This window comes from Eucalyptus grandis, chromosome 2 (genome assembly GCF_016545825.1).
Source record: "Eucalyptus grandis isolate ANBG69807.140 chromosome 2, ASM1654582v1, whole genome shotgun sequence".
In the NCBI taxonomy this organism is placed as follows: domain Eukaryota; kingdom Viridiplantae; phylum Streptophyta; class Magnoliopsida; order Myrtales; family Myrtaceae; genus Eucalyptus; species Eucalyptus grandis.
In genome coordinates, this window is record NC_052613.1 from 8,444,852 (window position 1) to 8,464,384 (window position 19,533).

Sequence of the window (19,533 nt, forward strand, 5' to 3'; positions counted from 1 at the left end):
GTTTTGTAGGTTTTGTAGGTTTTGGTTTTTTTTGGGATGAATGCAGAAGCAGTGCGTGAGGGTATTTATAGGCATCATGCCACACCAAGTTGAGAGAGAGAGAGAGAAAGAGAGAGAGAGAGAGAGAGAGGACCATGCACGTAGACTCTTGCCATTTCTACAGAGAATTTTCATGCAGAGATCAAGAGGAGTAGGTTGGCAGATTAGGGTGGAGATCCATTCCACATATAACGTTGAAAAGTTTTGTTTAGAAACTTGAATGAGACTCGTACATATAAATCTCCGATCATAATCCGTCCCGTGATTCTACAAAAGGAGCCTTTATGTTCCCGACATTCTACAAAAGGAGCCTTTATGTTCCCGACATCATACGAACGTTACATGACTCATGGTCACTGAGAACTTAGATTGTGCTCATTATACGTCACAATATGGCGAATTCAACATATGCTCTCATACTATATACATATAAATAATACTTCTTTTAACTAGCAAATATGCAATATTAATGTTTGTACCAATCTCCATTTATGAATTAATGTGCGAGCACAATCTGGTTTTGGCTAAAAAAGGGCAAGAGAGAAAGCTCACCTTGACCTAATTACTTAATTACCGATGGACCTGACCAGCCTTTTGCTGGTCGAATTATTGCTAGTCCTCTTCAATTTTTGCTGCTGCAAATCGCACGAGTAGACTCTACGAGAGTAATGGATAAAAGAGAGAATAAAGAGCGTTATTGCATTAGATACTATTATTGCATGCTATTTGCAGCAAGAAGTTGGCAGCTCTTTGATGAAAAGATTTTTGAGATTTGAAATCCACTTGCCCACGCCGTACGCCGTACGCCGAAGGGTTATAAAAATGCGTAGTTATAGCATACAGATCCGAAATGCAGGTCCAGTCATAAGAAGGCTAATTGGCCAAACTAGGCCACGGCAATATTGATCCATGAGGTTCAATCAATGGAATGTTTAGCAAGCTTATCGATCGTGAAGATCATATCAATATGGTTGACACACAAGATGTATGAATAGAATGTCTGATGAGCTCATCGATCATGAGTTTTCAATGGGTGGAATTCACGCACCGTGACAATCGATTGACTCAAAGCGGGCGCATTACTAAAGATTGAGTATGAAAAAAAAAAATCAAGGAATGACCATAACTAAGCAATAGGGAGAAATTACAAACCATCCCTAGAACGGCACGCAAGTCAAGACAGTTAGAAAGTCTTGTGGAAGAATATTCGAACGCATAAAGCCCATTTTAGTATACCTGAAGAACCAAAGTATGCATCAATCTAGCATAAGCAATCGAGACATAAGAGAACTAAAAACGGCATATCATATGAAAATGACAAGATCGCTCCTAATAAATTGATTTAGATTAGATTTTTGTCTAAGTTTTAATTTGAATTTCGAATTAAATCAGGTTTTAATTCCAACATTCATCCTTGCATATAAAAACATTTCGGCGATACATTTGTAAGGTTTTTACTTCCTCCACGCATTCCAATCATCTCCATAGGCAGCTAATGTCAAATTTCAGTCACCGAATAAGCATGACCTCCAAATATGTAAACAATTAATTCTAATCCCATCTAAGTTCATGCGATTCCCTTCTTGTTTCTAATTTACCGATTCCTTGAGATTTCAAGGCATATTAGAACTTATTTATTTTTAAACCAAAGTCATATATAATGATTTAATTGGTCATCGATCATTTTTTATTAACTTTAATTGCTAATTGAAACTATGGAATTTCTTATAAAATTCTATATAACAACTGCCGGTGTAACAAAATAAGTTTTATGCAAGTGGTTTTGATGCAACTTTGATCGGAGAGGGTAGACAGTTATAATCCTCGACTCAAAATAAGATTGCTTGCGTAAAATTTTCTTCGCTTTGGTCATATATGCTCTAATTTTTTTATAAATATGGACATCACTCAAACATGTAAGTAAAAATTAATATGTGCAATGTCCATATCTATAATTTTTCAATCAAAATATTGATTGGAGAAAGAAATTCGTTTAGAAATGAATAAAACTCACGACCCCATTTGAAAAGGCAAATAAGGTCCCCATTAGTAATAAGATTGTAAATTCTTACCTTCCGCATTTGATTGATCAGATTTATAGCAACTACAGGTAAGTCTTTTTCGATAATTAGTAGCAAAACAACTAGGGCGGCGCTGTTTCCACCTCTATTTTGGCTAAGACACTCATATTTCCTCGTTACCTCACTGAAATACCCTCCCTCCCTCTTTGATTTTTTTTTTTTTATCAAGCCAATCCACAAAACTGTGTTTATTTCTATTATCCCTCAATTAGTTTTACAATAGAAATGCTCCATTATAGCCAATTAAAAATCGTTTTGCCATCATCTTATTATCAAATTGCCTAGACAATGCTGTTAATTTCAATATATGGTCTCATATTTTCAATCACGAGACATTTTTATTTATGACAGGTTATGCACACACAATTAATTACATATTTTTACCAAATAATATGAACGAAACTATATTTTAAAGTCGAAAAATTATATTCATTTAATTATTTATCAAAAATGGTAAAGAAAAATTGAACAGAATATGAAAAAGGTTCATTTGTTAGAAGCATGATCAAATTACAAACATTTTTATATTTGTATTATACATACATATTAACAAAAGATAAGCCCATAAAGGAAAAAAAAGGGGGGAAACTTCTTCCTGTGTATCAATTGTAAATTCAATCTCGTATTAAGTGGATTAAAAACTTTCAAATATGCTTAAAAATTGCTTCCAAAAAATTATAATGTGACTTGGAAAGTGAAGAAGGTGTAAATAAATTGCCAACCATCATTGGGCAATTCTTATTAAAATGTAAAAAGCTCAAGAGAAAGCACAAACCAGAGATATTTAAATTTTAAAACCTATGAACTTATTATGGAAAAACGCCAACAATGTCAATATTGGCTAGATAATTAGATTGAATTTTAATTTTCAACTTTGAAGTAAATTTCCCTCAAACTATTTGACAAAAAAAAAGCAATTAATTGTGTATTCAAAAGCCAATAATACTAGATATTTCTAACATTCTTTGTAAATTTTGTGATTAAAAACATGAGATCATAAATTAAAATTAACGACCTTCTTTAGGTAAAGTGATAATAGGATGTAGGATAAGATAATATCTTGTTGGGTGAAATTTGATATTTATATTGTAAAGCCGATAAGATAAGAGAGATGATAGAAATGGAAGGCATTTTTGTGGGTTAGCCTAATAAGAAAAGAAATGTGTTAGCCCAATAAAAGAAGAAACAATAAATTGAAGAGAGAGGAAAGAGGAGGGTATTTCGGCAAGTTCATTAAAAAAAAAAAAGGAGTGTCTTAGCCAAAATAGGGATCCAAATAGCGCCCTCAACTAATAATGCCAAATTGAATAAGGAAAGGCAACATATCCATTATGCTTTTAGTATACTATTAGTTGGCGGGATTATTGGTTTCTTGCAAATATTGTTTTTACTATTTGGTGTTGAAACTCTCTTGGCTTTTATGGGTGTTTCTTTGATTATGTCTCTTATTGAACTTTTTTAACTTCTTATATTAATGAAGAATACATCAATCTATTTCTATGTTTTATTAGATGATTTTAAGATAATATCTCAATCAAGATATGCACAATTAAAAGCAGATACATGTGCAATGTATGTGCAATAAACGTAAAATATACGATTTAGGAGTTTTTATTGCATATTTAATCAAGTTTTGAACATTACCGCATACCCTTTGACCTATGTAAGAACTTCATATGTCGCCCAAGAGGAAATGGTTGGAAAAATATGCATCAACCTAGCAAAAGGTAAAACCCCAAGAATTGCTCAACTAAGAACATAAAAAAAGAAAGAGTTGATGCCTAATGATGAAATACTTGAGAAATTGGAAAAAGATTCCACCAGCAACTATAAAGTGAAAGGTTTAGTTTCAGTAGGAGCTATGTTATCTCTGAAGATATATGACCTCCACTCATTTTACAAATTAAACTAATCACCCTTCACGCAACAATGTTCACACTAGACTTTCAGTAGAAAAAGAACAAGTAACTAAATGAGCTCCAAACATTAACTCTAGAGCGACATTGGCTTCATCTACTTCATCAAAAGTCAAAGAGTCTATCCATCATCTTTTATCCCTTCTCTCTTTTAAATTCCAATATTAAGTGGAAGCTAACAACCCACCCATTCCCCCCTGCAAGTATCTACTTTAAAATAGATACAGGTCTTGGTAATTTAAATCCATGTACTCCATTCCAATATCATGTTAATTTCACCAATTAACCATAAGCATTGGCTTGGTCTTAGGTCTCTAATGATTTTACCTTTGGTTGACCATATTTCACAGCAACTACATCTAAGTCTTCTCCAATAATTAGTAGTAAAACAAATAAAGCCAAATTGAGTAAGGAAAGGCAACATATTGCTTCCACTTTATTGCACTAGTAGTGGGCGGGATTATTGGTCTTTTACAAGTATTGTCTCTAATGGATATACTTTTGGTTGATGTTAGGACGCTAATGATTGTACTTTTGGTTGACTAAATTTTACAGCAACTATATGCAAGTCTCCTCCAATAATTAGTGCAAAACAAATAATGTCAAATTAAGTAAAGAAATGCAACATATCCCTTCCGCATCTATTACACTAGTAGTTGGCAAGATTGTTGGTCTCTTCCAAATATTAGTTCTATTATTTAGTGTTGAAACCTTCTTGGTTTTATGGGGTAAAATCTATAAGTGCCTTGATTATATCTATCATTGAAATTTTTAATTGCTAATGTAAATGGAGTATATAGTAGTCTATTATAGGCTCTATTAGATAATTATTTTAAGATAATATCTCAATCAAGATATGCACAACTAAAGAGAGATATACGTGCAATGTATGTGCAATATATGTGCGATATACCTTGTAAGAGTTTCTATAGCTATTCTAAATGGAAAATTAAAATTTTACTAAAATAATCAATAAATTATTATAACAATATAAAGTTATATTGATGTGAGGGCTCAACTTATTTCATCAACAGTCAAATTATCATATCGATTATTTACTTTTACTGAAAGGCCTTTATATTTGTAGCCTTACGTATATAATTATAATAATAATAACAACAACAACAACAACTTAAGTGAGGCATGAATAGCTTGTTTTCTCAATAATTCTTTTAGCTTAAAGATAGATGCTTTTTTGTTCTAATAAAATGAGATTTTTAACTACCAACTTTAAGTCAACATTGACCTTTTAAATTTCCCCACGGTCAATTTATTTCTTCCCATCTAAAATGTTAAATATACAATCACACTCAACATCATAATAAAACTTTGCTTTTTGAGAATTGAAAAAACAATTTTGCATGACTAGAATAATAGGGATTTTTTTTTTTGTGGAACAAGAGGAAAAATATAAACTATATATGTTTGATTTCAAATCATGACTAGATTAGAGTTGAAAATCAATACATGTAGATTATGCAGATCCAAAATAAGATTAGAAACGAATATTGAAAATGTTATAGGTTAAAACCTTATAAGTTATAGATCTATCATTAAGATCAAAACCTTATGTTATGTAACTTGAAATGGAAATGTCGGTTATACATAGGTTTCCAAAATTGTTAACATATGTTAACATATGCTTGACATGTGGGGTCAAGATAATGCACTTTTAGGTTTTCAAGAAATTAAAAAAAGAAATCTCTTGCTGACAATCGAAACCCGCACGTGGAATCGGCACACAAGTACAGGGCTCAACCTCGGAGACACCGAAACTGAACTACATCTTCGACAACACGCGCGTCGATCAGCAATAAAAACGCTTTCTTGGGCCTGTTTCGTTTTCCTTACTCTCGGGGACCAAGCCGGCGTCAATGCAAACGAGAAAAATGCTTCGGAATTTGCGGAAATTCGCGAGGGATAATAGGTGGCTCCTACGAAATGGAGCGCCCTTCTTCTCCACCAAGCGAGCGAGCATGGCCCTGGAGAGCCCTCGCGGCCCCAAAGTCCAGGCGCTCTACGACCTCTGCCGGCAGACGTTCACCCCCTCGGGGACGACGCCTCTGTCTTCTCACTCCGTCCAGAAGCTCTCTTCCCTCTTGGGTACGTTCTTGACTCGCCCCTCTGTTCTTCCTTTCGGTGCTAAGTCTCTGTTCTTGATGCTCTGGTGCATTTAGTCCGCTATTCTTGATGTGGGTGTTCTCGATTCGGTTAATCTTGATTTAGGGTTCTTGTTTTGCTTCGTGGGTCGACTCAGAATGGTTTGGGAGGAGGTGGGTTTGTCCATTCAGGATCAGCTATCGTGATCGTTCTCTTCTTCAGTTAGGGTGCGATTAGAGTGAGAAGAGATTTTGAATAGAATGGTGCTACTGGTTTGTAACATGGATTTGCATAAACTGTTGATAGATACTTGAAACTGTCGCGGGATTGAAAGAAGGGGCAAGTATTGTTGTATTTCTGCCATACCCATTTTTCCTTTCTTTAGTTGCAAAACTCATTGTGTTTGGTTAGCAAACGAGGCTTGCGTTGTTGATGCGAATCAGGAAGATTGTTTGTTGAGCTTGACTGGTGTTGGGAATTAGACTCCATTTTGTGCAAACAAGGAAGACCACAGCTATCAATTTTTGAAACATTCTCGATATTTTTCTGTCTGTTAGGAGGAGCAAGTTTGGTTCTGCATTAGTCAAGGGCCAATAATCAGCTCTTTTGCCACATTCCCGAGGAAACTTATAGTGAAAACAACCGTGAAAGCGTGACATTCAAGAGGAAGAATCTGCGAGTTTCTGATCGATATCAGGCTTCATCTCTGCTTCTTAATTATGCATACAAAATCATTTTTCCATGTTTAGCAATCCTGTTGTAGTGCAATCAACAGAAAATGGATTACTAGTCACAGATTCGATTACTAGTCACAGATTCAATTGGTACTTTGATGTTTTGATGGATGCTGTAAAGAAAAACTGCTTTGACTCTCCATTTTTCTTAGCACACTTTGGTACCAATTATTAAAGCACGATTGAAGTTTGTTAGTGTTGGGCAACATGGCACATGTACTTCCTTCATAATCATGGTTTTGAACATCGTAGAATTCTTAGTTTTAGATTTTTAATAACTTGAAGTTTTAGAATTCTACTTGAACTGACTTTACGAGTACAATTTAATTTATTTAACACCTCATAACTTTAAATAGATATTATTTTGCAGACACAATTGGCCCTGCTGATGTTGGGCTCTCTGAGGATGCTTTGGAGGATGATCATGGGCATGGTTTCTTTGGACTTAATGGATTAGACAGAGTCCCTCGCTGGGCTCAACCAATAACATATATCGATATACATGAATGTGAAAGTTTTACGGTAAGATCTGCAATTGTCTTGGTTTGTCTTCTGAATTCTATGATGCTCTTCATATGATTCTTGCATTTTTAAGTACGACTTTCTATGAAGTTTAGATGTTACTTTTCTTTTAATCTGAATAGATTTTGCTCTTCTTCTTTCAAACTAAAAGGCATTTGGGAAAATGAAATTTCTCCATCGATTCTCGCCTAAAAATATGATAGATATGTTTGTTCTCATGATTACATGCTTAAAAATTAATTATTTTCTTTGCAGATGTGTATATTCTGTTTTCCTTCTTCTGCAGTCATACCTCTTCATGACCATCCAGCCATGACTGTTTTCAGCAAAGTTCTCTACGGCTCTTTGCATGTTAAAGCATATGACTGGGTTGAGCCAGCCCGTGTCCTTAATAAAAGGGGACCAGGTTGTTTTATGCTTTAATCACTCTTAACATGTCTTTTTCTTTCCTTTTTTTTCTCCTATCAAGTATCGGATGAGTGGATTTTCTTCGGAGGGAGAGTGGTGGGTGGGGTAGGAAGGAGGTGTGCATCAGCAGCAGCTAGGAAATTCTGGGAGGAAGTGTCGTCTTAGGTCATCACTTAGTTCTTTTAGAGATGCTGTACAGCTCAATTTAGGATTTGTCTGAGTTGATCCAATAATGTGAATGGCCTCAATGAATGTAATTGTTTGAAATAGGAAATTAATAATCATCGATTTTTTGTATGTACTTTCTCAGGAAAAAACTGGACTAAAACTAACTTTCTGTACATATCTTTAAATGACAAATTACTAGAAATAACAGAGATTTTACTGGTGAAACACCCTACCACTGGTCAAAAGAAAAAGGAATCTACCTAAGAGAACCATAAAATGATTTTTACTGCGTACAATTAATATTTTTGGTTGTTGAGGAGCCCAATAATTTGGGAGTTTAGCAAATGCTGAGTGTACTTACTGGGAAATTCTATCAGCTGGTCAATTAAGCCACCTACATAATTTACTTCTTGCAGACGGATTTTAGAGCAGATGGCTGAAATACTTACTTCTTGACTCTTTCTTTGGCAGTGAGATTGTCTAAGCTAGCTGTTGATAATGTCCTAACAGCACCATGCCCTACGTCAGTTTTGTACCCTAATACTGGCGGCAATCTGCATTGTTTTACTGCAATCACGCCTTGTGCAATGCTGGACATTCTCTCTCCTCCTTACAGTGAAGATGCTGGCCGAAGATGTACATACTATTGCGACTATCCCTATTTCACCTTTGGTAAGTACCTCTTTCTGTGTGCATGTTACAACAAACGGAGTCAGACTCTTCATATATTGCATCAGAAACGATTGGGGTCTTCTTAGTTCTTATCACTAATCTGCAGCAAATAAAGATGAGAAGAGTGATGAGGAGGAAAACTACGCATGGCTTGCTGAGACTGGTACACCAGATGATCTCTACATGCGGCCCGGCAAATATAATGGCCCTGCCATTGAGATTTAGCTCTCTTTAAAGATACTTGCGAAGGAGGCACTTCTAAGCAGGTTATTTCGATATGGAATAAGTTTCATCCTATCATCTAGTGGGTGCGGGAGGGGAGGGAACGTTCAGAGAAGAATGGTGGTCCAAGTTGATAATCACCGGCTTGTGCCCGTGCATCAACCAATGATTAGCCATGGCGAGTATGCGCGTAGTTGAGTACCTTGTACTGTATGAGATAATTATACCGCTCAAGAGCAAGTTGATAATCTGACCGAATGACCAACTTTTGCATCCTCAAAGTTAGATTTATCTTGCCAAATCCAACTTTGATCTGGAGCAATTGCATCACCATGCTCCAACTGATCCTCTGAAGGAAGGTGTGAACGTTCTCTGATTTATTTAGTCATTTTTCTCTTGTACAATGCCACAGGTTATGTTCCTCATAAAGCTCTAGCTGATATTTCTGACAGCTTTGTGCATGTAAGGTATTTGAGCGTGTTCAGATGATAATTTGATCGCCCTATAAAGCAACCCAGAAAGGTTCATGCGAACAAGCAATTAAAATAACGCCTTGATTCAATAAAAGGGCACTTAAATGTTGCAATAATAAGTATTTCATGTTTGGAACCAGCTGATGGTCACTCCAATTTCATATAGAAACCAAATACAAAACCACAAGGTATGTTTAAGGACAAAGATTATTCCAACAGAAACTCAAGGTAAGTTGCCTACACTGAGTATGAGCTCTTATCACAAGCGTAATGATTGAATTTGCCAAAACTTCTCTAAAGGTAGCTGCAACTTGACTTTGCCTTGGAGCTCATCAAATTCTGATGACTGCAAATTTTGGTATTGCGCCACGTTATTACGAGTACAGAAGGTAGAATACAAGCTCATCTCTAGGGTGATCTGAAAGCTTCGCCCGCATAACGAACATTTCCTAGTTCCTCTTCAATGCGTAAGAGCTGCAATGATCAGCAACCACAGTTGTACATGAGCATTGGCAAACACGGTTTGGATGAAAATATACATAATAGACAGGCCTGCTGCGGATGTGCAGTGCAGAAGCACCTATTCCACTTCAAAATATTGTTACATCCTTCAAAGTTCTCATGTTAGTCTAAGGCAACCCAAAGTACCTATCGTTTATAAATCCAAATCTAATTTGACTAAGTGTTTAGGGATCCTGAGGTCCAGAGGGGTCTCAGACAAAGCAGTTTAAGATCATACTCAAGACCATTCTCATATTAGTTTAAGGAGTTAAGGTCATACACAGGACCATTCTGGTATTAGTTTAAGGCAACCCAAAGTACTTATCGTTTAATAAATCCAAATCTACTTTGACTAAGGCAATAGATACATCAAGTGACAGTTCAGCTACAGAGAGAGAGAGAAACCGAAAATGGGTAGAAAATCAAGAGTGACCCTCAATTACCTGGTTATACTTTGCCAGCCGCTCACTTCTGCAAGGAGCTCCTGTCTTGATCTGACAACGAAACATGAAACATCTGTGTTAGTTCTGTGGTTTCGGAAAAGATGCATGGCAAGTGTTGGAATATTTTATTTATGTTAAATCGAACCTGTCCACTAGCCAAACCCACAGAAAGATCAGCAATAAAGTTGTCCTCGGTTTCACCACTGCGGTGGCTGACCATTACACCCCAACCAGCAGCTTTCGAGTCAAGCGCTGCTTGAATGGATTCAGTCACTGTGCCAATTTGGTTTACCTGCATCGAGGTTATCCAAATGACAAAATAGATCATTAGGGTAATGCATTTGCCCATAAGATCAAATCAGATATGACAAATTGGTAACAGAAGGTGAAGGGGTAACCAGAGTTACTAAGGGAGTACCAAGAGACCAATCGACACTAGAATCTCCATAGCACTTTTTAGAAGGCTTTAGGTGAACTCTATACTAGTCACAGGAATACATTGCATATTCTATTCTATAAACAAACTGCTATTTTGCTCTTAAGAAATATCTAAATAATTAAATGAACACTATATCATCATAAAAGTTAGAATATACTCTTCTTGGAACAAGTTTGGATTCAAAATTAGTTGTTTATATAGTACATAGAGGTCCATATCCCTTTTCCTCCTATCAGGCCCTCTATGGCTATCTCTAATAATCCCCACCGCATGATGATTTACGAGTCAAATAAAGGAAATGCAAATCTAGAATATCAAGGGTATAAGATTCATCGCATTAAATTTCTAGCAGAGGAACATTTGACCCAATAATCTGGAAAAGGCTACTAAACACAGCATAACAAACATAACATGAAAGTAAAGAGTCGATAAGGCATGAACCATAGGAAGAAAAGGATCAGGCAGAGATTGACAAAGCTCAGACATAACTCATGGCATGGGAAAAAATATTGGGTAGGATGATTTGGAATTAGAGGCTACCTTCAAAAGTAAAGCATTGCAAGCCTTCTTGCCAATAGCTTCAGCTATTCTCTTTGGATTGGTAACCAACAGGTCATCTCCCACAAGTTGAATATCAACTGAAGACTGAAGAGATGCCCATGAGCTCCAGTCATCTTGGTCAAATGGATCTTCGATGGAGACAATAGGGAAATCTTTGACAAAATCCTTGTAGAGATTGCAGAGGCTCTGCGCTGAGAGCACGTGCGCCCCGTCATTTGGCTGTTTCTTGAAATTTAGGTCATATCTCCCATCCTTCAAGAAGAACTCAGAAGCCGCAACATCCATCCCTATTTTGATCTGCACCATTATTTTGCTTCCATGAATGCCATTAACCAAGTTTGTTCAATGAAGGATCCTTTAAGATTAGGATAATAAGCAACTCCTAGACCAGTAGCTGCATGTACCTTTCCTGTGTACCCGGCCTTCTCAATCGCATCCATCAGGAGAACCAGTCCCTCCCTATTATCCTGAACATTGGGAGCAAACCCACCTTCATCTCCAACATTACACGCATCCTGTCCATATTTGGCCTTAATGATCCCTTTTAGAACATGATAAACTGTTCAATCCGACAAAAGAAAAGATGAGCGCATGTTCATACTTTGGAAAAACAGCAAGAAGAAAGAAAAGGACACAGAGCATGCTAAAGGCAACTGATGCAAATAGCAGCCTACTGACCTTCACTACCCATGCAGAGTGCCTCAGCAAATGAGGTTGCACCCACAGGTAAGATCATAAATTCTTGCATAGCCAGATTATTCCCTGCATGACTGCCTCCATTTATCACATTAAATGCCGGTACTGGCATGACGAGTTCCTTTGTTCCAGAGATGTCCTGGATATGCTTGTACAGGGGCACTCCTTTTGCTCCTGCACCTGCTCTGCACACACTAAGAGACACTCCCAATATGGCATTGGCCCCCATAGCCGACTTGTTTGGAGTTCCGTCAATATCTAGCATAATAGCATCTACATCCACTTGATTCCTGTGGAATGCCACATGCCATGAACAAAAGCACGGATTAGAAGGAGGATTGCTTGAAAAGGTAAATGCCCACAAACACAATATCAAGACCGATCTAATCAGAAGTAGTGCATAGCCGCTGAACAGGCAAGTTATGCTTACATGACTCCATGACTCATTTAGTTGAATGACTAAATACTCAATTACAGAAGCTGCCAGATGGATATTCCGAAATCTTACATAAAAAAGAAGACTCTCGATAGACTGTTCAAGCAAAAAATTAAGTTATAAACTTGAATCATCTGAACTTGCAAATTCTAATCTTCTGTGTAATCCAGGTACCCACTCATCTCCATATCTTTCGCCCCTCATTTCATAAAGAACACCAGCAAACAAACTTGTCTTCATCTAAAAATCAATCCTTCCATACTCATCGATATTCACTTTTGAGTACAGAGGTGCAGTTTTGATACCACTTATTAAGTGCGGACGAGCGGCTTAGATAATACTTGTTGAGCATGGAAGCATGGTGACACGAGAAAACTATAATAGCCAACTAGAGACGCACTTACACCGAAATACGGTACAAGTATAACACTCATAAAATGTTGTCTCATTACAACTATTACACCCACTATATGTGAATTACCAGAGACTACACCTCCCTATGACAACTTATTTTCTGACACTACAGACAAAACTCTAAAGGCAAACTAGCTCGTACAAACACATACTCTCAGCTCTTTATCTCTCTCTCTCTCTTTCTCTCACGGGGCCACCTACTCTCTTTCTCTCTTATTCTGAAGCTCACACTACGGCGCCCTGTGGCTTGCCCTCGAATACTTCACTGAATCTCTTAATTATAGGCACATGAGGAACATGTGCAGATGAAAATCTTGAACAAAAGCTGACGACTGTCACTTTTCTCCTTCAAAGAATTTGATGGCAAATACTAACCGCTAATGGCATTTATCTCGTACAGCTTTAGGTACTACTCTTTTTTATAGGGGATGGGGAGATCACTATTTTGTCATGGAGTATCGAATGCTCCTTATAGCAGGTTTTGAACTTCAAACATTCACAAATCGCCTTCATCAAGAAGCAACCAACTCCACATCTAAATACGCAGAAACCAAAGACTCCCCGAATCAGCTTCATTCGCTTCATATACTTTCACAAACTATTAACATCAGAAAACTAACAGCAACAGCACAAACATTGACCAGCGATCGCCAGCAGTACCTGACATCGACTCCAACGAGCTTAGGACCAAGGACCTCGTTAATGTTCCTGACCGCATTGAGCACGCCTTTCCCTCCGTACACGCTCTTGTCCCCATCCCTCAGCTCCAACGCCTCGTAAATCCCGGTGGACGCCCCGCTGGGCACCGCGGATCGGTACAGATCGTCGGTGACCAGGTCAACCTCCACGGTCGGGTTCCCCCTGCTGTCCACGATCTGCCTCGCCCTCACCGACTTCACCCTACACTCCTTCGCCGCCGTCTTCGCCGGCGCCGCCGCCGGGGCCACGGAGCACTTGACCCGGAATGCCTTCTTGGAGGACCTGGCCCGCGGGATCGCGGAGGCGCAAAGGTGGGAACTTTGGAGCGGCCTCGAGGAGATGAAGGGTCTCTGCAAAAGGGTATTCGCGGAGGTGGCTTGGGAGGCCGGGGCCGTGGCCATTGCTGGGTTCCAGATGGTCAAGGGATGATGGGTCGACACAGACACAGACACAGACACAGAGAGAGATGGAAGGAGACTAGAGAGAGAAAATGAGGAGGGTTCTGAGTATATAGAGGAAGGAGAAAGCGTGGGAAGGTCCGCTGGAGGCAGGGGGGCGATGAAAGCGAGGCGGAGAGCAAGAAAGTTGGCTGCTTTTCGGTGGGGGTTGGTGGGGGAGACAGACGAAGCTGTGACAGACTCGAAGTTGAGAGGGGGGCGTTTTCTGCAGGAGTCGAAACGAGGTTAGGTGTCTTCGTGCGGATTGTTGTTTGGTTCTTGTGTGGGGGCGGCAAACTGTATTTTTAAGAACGTGGGTCCCAAAATATTGGAAAATGGAACCGAAGTTCGTTTTTTTTTTTTTTTTTTTCTTTTGGTAGAAAAAAGAAAAGGAAAAGGAGGAAAAACTTAGGTTAGTTGATAGTCGATGTGATTTGGGATAGCAATTTGATTGGAGGAGTTTTGGTTATTAGAATGTTACAATTTGATTATAAAATGTCTTTTATTGTAAATAGGAAAGAGCGATTGACGGATTTAACTCAGCAACCGAATGGAAACTTGCCTTATTCATAAACTCACGCGAGATCGATCAGGTTTCTGGATAAATAATTGTGGAACTCTTGACCAATTCTATTCTTGATTTTATTATTTAGATGGGCCAGTTAACATTTGCTCACTTCACATTAAGGTCAACATGATATATCGTCATGTTCATCAATCTTCTATGTCTTTAAAGTTTGAGACACCCAAAAAAGAAAAAACGATGGCTATTCCCGAATCAACCTTGAAACCTATTGATTCAAGTGTCGAACAATTTAGTTTCCAATCCTAAAAATTAAGAACCCACTCAATCAAGATAGATATCAGTTCTTAATCTAAAATCTACCCACCTAAGAAGGATTATCCTTAGTTGTGAATGAATAAAATGCATTACTTCTTATTGATTTCGAATTTATTGGGCCGTAATTTGGATTTGAACTTCTTACAATTAAATTATTGCATGTTCAAAATCCTTTCTTTACCACGGGTGAGGTATTCTCAATCCCTAACTCTATAGTTTGCCTTCATCCTCCGGTTTTCCCCTCTCGTTAAAAAGAACATGTAAGATATACTTCCATTTTTGACGGACTTTTCCTCTCTCTTCCCCTTTGACATTATCAAGCCACCGCAAAGAAATGATCAAATACCAACCGAGCGCTAGTGCATGATGCACCCTCGTCATCTCCACTTTATTAATCCCGGCATCATAATTAATTATATAATGAGATTACATAAGATGTTTTGTATGATCATCTTCAACTTATGCTTACGTTAATTCACCGGAAAAGACTGATACTAAAAAATTTAGAAACGAGTCATTTTTCACAAGGAAGGATTTCACATTTTTAGTGCTTGCATAGACTTTTAAACACTAGATGTATTCCAGCCCTCGTCTCCAAGAGCTCAACCGAGGGCTTTGGGGTCGCATGGCCTGATGCCGGGATTGTGCAACCAAGTCTCGCTTATCCGATGATAAGGATCTCGTTGAACTCAATTCTCATACAATGCAAATCTCCTCAATGAGCACGGCGGCAAAAGATTCATAGTCAGATGAGGGATTGGAGGTTCAATTCGACCGGGTGGGACTAGGGGTGTCAAAAACCGAACCGAACCAAAAAATTCGGTTTTTTTTGTTCGGTTTTCATTCGGTTCGGTTCTCTTTAAAAACCGAAATTTTTTTTATCGGTTCGGTTTTTATCGATTAACCGAACCGAATTGAACTGACAAACCGATAAGAGCTTATTTCTTGGAAACGGGAAATATATACAATAGAAAAAAAAAACAAATGCAAAAACCGAAAACTAAAAGCTAAAAACCAAAAAACCGAACCGAATCAAACCGAAATTTCAGTTCCGTTCCAGTCTTATTCGATTCGGTTCAAAAGTTTTTCCTAACGGTTCGATTTGGTTTGGTTTTAAAAAAAAAAAAAACGAATCGAACCGAACCATTGACACCCCTAGGTGGGACTCGTCATTAAGGGAGCGCCAGAGGGATTGGAGGCGATCAGAGAGGGTGGCGAAGAGGCAAGTGCAAGAGGGCAAAATAAGATTTGAAAATGTTGGGCAAAGTTGGGAGAAGAAAAAATTCATTAATCCTGAAAGTTACCTTCTGAAAATGTAGAAAGCCCATTTTTAGCTTTATTAATATTGGCATTTCCCCAAAAATGGTCAAACTTCTTTTTATCAATGCTCGCATTTTCACTCAATAGGCCTTAAAAGGTTCAAAATTCCTTAGAAAAGTTAAACTAAACGCATACTAAGTCTAGTTGAAATGGTTCACTACTTGAGTTCAACTCAACTTAAATGTTCAAGACTCGATATTTTACTCAAATTCAATTGAAAACTCGAACTCAATATGTATAATCCTTTTTATAAGCTCGACTCGAATCACTTAGTCAATAAATGTTATCCGAAACTCAAATGCAACTTAAAGTCAAGCTCAAATTGTAAAACTACGCTATCATAAATAAAATAAAATAAAAAGTGAACAACTTCATCTATTGGTTTATAATTCACAGATTTATATATAATTAAACTATACAAAGATTAATTGCTCAATTAGGCTATTAAACTCAAGCTTGACTCGCTGAGGTCCCAAGTTGAGACCCATGTGCCGCGGCCCCGGTCAGTGGGATCGGGTTTCGGGCTGGGCCAGCACGTGGGCCCATTATAGCTTGGGGTCTGGGAAGTTTTGGGGCCTCAACGGGCCTCCAGCGGTCCGTCTCTATAACAAGGCCCGTTTAGTCTTCCGGCTGGACTCTGATACTTCTAAATTTCTTCCATTGCATTGACTCGATTCAAAATCTCTCAAAACGCTTTGATTTTTTTACTTTTTTGACCAGAAACAATGCCTCATTGTTTAAAAAATTTTGAAATTCTTGATTATTCGGTATTGATTTTGAGGGGAATATTACCAAAAAAGTCTTAAATCTATTGCAAATTTTCCAATTTAATCATTTTTTTCTTTTAACATTTTAGTTTTAAACATTTTGTAATTGTTCTAATTCAATCCATTTGACTAAATTTGGCCTGCCGGTGTTAACATGGAAGCCAACCGATGTCAACAAACATTTTTTAATAATATTTAATTTTAATTTTTTTTTTATTTTTTCTTTTTATCTCTTTTTTTCCTACTCCCTCCTTCTTCCTCTTGCTTTAGCAACTGGCCAAAGGGGAGGGCCGGTTGTCAAACTGACATGCCCAACTAGTGGCAGCTTGCCCTCGCCTTGACGACAGGTCGAGCTTGCCAATTTACTAGCGAGGGCTTGTCTCATCCGATCTAAATAAGGTCGACCTCACCTAGCCATTGGCGAGGAGAGCCATTGCCAGATTTGATGGGGGCTTACGTCACTAATGGGTGGGCGAGCTTACTCTCACCTAGCAACAGCAAGGCGAGCTCACTACTAGCATTGACCCTCCCCTCTGGCCAATCATTGAAGTAAGAGGAAGGAGGGAGGAGGAAAAGAGAGAGAGAGAGAGAAAATAAAAGAAAAGAAATAAAATATTATTTAAAAATTGTCCACCGGTGCCAAGTAGCCAAATTTGGCTTGATTGACTAAATTAACACAATTGTAAAAGATTAAGGATTGAAATGACAAAATAAAAATTTATGATCAAATTGGAAAAATTGTAATAAATTTATGACATTTTTAGTAATTTTTTGCAATCTTGAGAAATTATTAGGTGGATCATGTAAAATTTTATGAGATCACTGTTAAGTCAATAAATTTAGAACATTTGGATTCGTGATTAATTAATTAAAAATTCCAATGCACATGATATAATGCATCTAATTGCGCGCTTCATTCTTAAATTTAGTAGGACCTACATGATTTCTACGACGGGTGCACGTCCGTCCGATGCACCTAAAATCTTCTCCTTAGTGATGGTGCTTAGTGTAGTTAATGCCCTTGAAACTTTTTCTCTTTTTTGGTTATATCAAGGCATCTTGGATTTTAAAAAGTTAATGGATAATCATGGGAAGAGTTTAATTTTTTTTTCTTTGAGTATTAGCTCATATAAGCATCATGGAGTTTAAAAGTCAAATAGATATCACTAATTTTTCCATATAGCTCATGAAATCTAAGGTGCATTTGTTTCACGGAATACATTTTTGGGGAAAACATTTTCCTCATTTTCCGGCGTTTGGGTCGCTTAGGAAAATGAGTAAATGGAAAAAGGTTTTCTAATCAACGGAAAATGTTTTCCTAGCAAAGCTTAAATTCAGGAAAATGATTTTTCTTTTGAAAGGACCGGAAAACGTTTTCGAATCTACCAAAGCTTAGATTTGATGCTTGGTTTTACAAACAATTATTCTTATAAAAATATATTTTAAAAAATTGAATTTGAATTATTTATTTAAAAAAATTAAAATTTGGAAAACATTTTTAAAATAAAAATAAAAAAATTCAATTTGCTTCTTTTTCTTTTTCTTTTCTTCAATTTTAATTTTGCTTCTTCTTCACCCGTCACTGGCCACAAGGATGGCTAGTGAGGTTTGCTTCTTCATTTTTTTTTCCTGTGATGAAGTGTGATTATTTTTTAACGGGATACAAATGGCATAAAATATTTTCAATTATACATCGCCAAACGAAGGAAAATAAACCGTACTCCTAGAAAATGTTTTCCCAGAAAGCATTTTCCTTTATCATTAAGTTTTCCGTGAAACAAACGCACTCTAAAAGTTCACTTGTATTGATTTAGCAAATTCTAGGGATAAGCACCGGTCCAGCTCAATCCGTAAGTTAGATGAAACGACCAACAGGTTCAAGACTGACTTTAGAGAGAATAGATTTGCTTCCTGGTTCCACAGACCTAGAACGGTCCAAGGTCGGTTCGCTTCTCGATTACAAGGCTAGAATAGTTAGTTTTACTTGAAAACCATTTTTGATCCATACTTGAATTGAACCAAATCTAAATCCATTTAGAAGTTTCTTTTAGAGAAGTTTTTTTCTTTTCTTTTTGCACAAATCAAGAACTAAATTGTGCTTTAAATGTGAACAAATAACATAATCACTTAATCAACCAATATTTTTGTAATGAAGTGGCGTGATTTTATACCATACAAATTTGGCTTTTTTACAAAATAAATGCGTCAATTTCCTAGTAACATGTAACAAGGCCAAATTCAACTGGTTTAAAACCAAAAGTTCCAAAACTAGTTGATTTGATTCCCAACTCTAGGTATCACATGATTGATATCGACTCTAAGCTAATAATTGACCCATCCTAAAATATATCACCGCATCAATTTTGTGTGCATAATTTTTTTTTTTTTTTGCTATATAAGGACCTCTCTAAGAGTTCAACATGCCACGGAATTTCTGATCAAATAAATATCGAGATCCGATTGCGCTTTGTCTAAGTATTAATGCATCAAAAAAAAAAAAAAAACTCTCCTTTTCTTGTCCTCCTATAAGTCAACAAGTCAAACATCCATGCAGGAGTTCCATTCCAAGTCCCAACCAAAACATCCACGTCATCGTGGGGAGGACCCCACCTCCCCGACAGGTCAGCATGTCGCCATACAATTT

At 37.4% G+C, this 19,533-nt stretch overlaps 2 protein-coding genes across 2 annotated transcripts; one reads left to right on the plus strand and one right to left on the minus strand.

Moving 5' to 3' along the window:
• The first annotated feature begins 5,869 nt into the window (after nucleotides 1-5,869).
• On the plus strand, nucleotides 5,870-9,313 carry LOC104421202 (plant cysteine oxidase 3). The gene is made up of 5 exons (XM_010033081.3): nucleotides 5,870-6,139; nucleotides 7,241-7,392; nucleotides 7,648-7,798; nucleotides 8,440-8,640; nucleotides 8,747-9,313. The coding sequence occupies exons 1-5, from the start codon at nucleotides 5,911-5,913 to the stop codon at nucleotides 8,863-8,865; spliced, it is 852 nt and encodes a 283-aa protein (XP_010031383.2). The 5' UTR covers nucleotides 5,870-5,910; the 3' UTR covers nucleotides 8,866-9,313.
• A 129-nt stretch (nucleotides 9,314-9,442) lies between these two features.
• LOC104421210 (enolase 1, chloroplastic) lies at nucleotides 9,443-14,195 on the minus strand. The gene is made up of 7 exons (XM_010033094.3): nucleotides 13,486-14,195; nucleotides 11,958-12,265; nucleotides 11,684-11,838; nucleotides 11,259-11,576; nucleotides 10,425-10,571; nucleotides 10,280-10,330; nucleotides 9,443-9,809 (listed from the first exon to the last, which is right to left on the minus strand). The coding sequence occupies exons 1-7, from the start codon at nucleotides 13,923-13,925 to the stop codon at nucleotides 9,744-9,746; spliced, it is 1,485 nt and encodes a 494-aa protein (XP_010031396.2). The 5' UTR covers nucleotides 13,926-14,195; the 3' UTR covers nucleotides 9,443-9,743.
• Nucleotides 14,196-19,533: the final 5,338 nt, after the last annotated feature.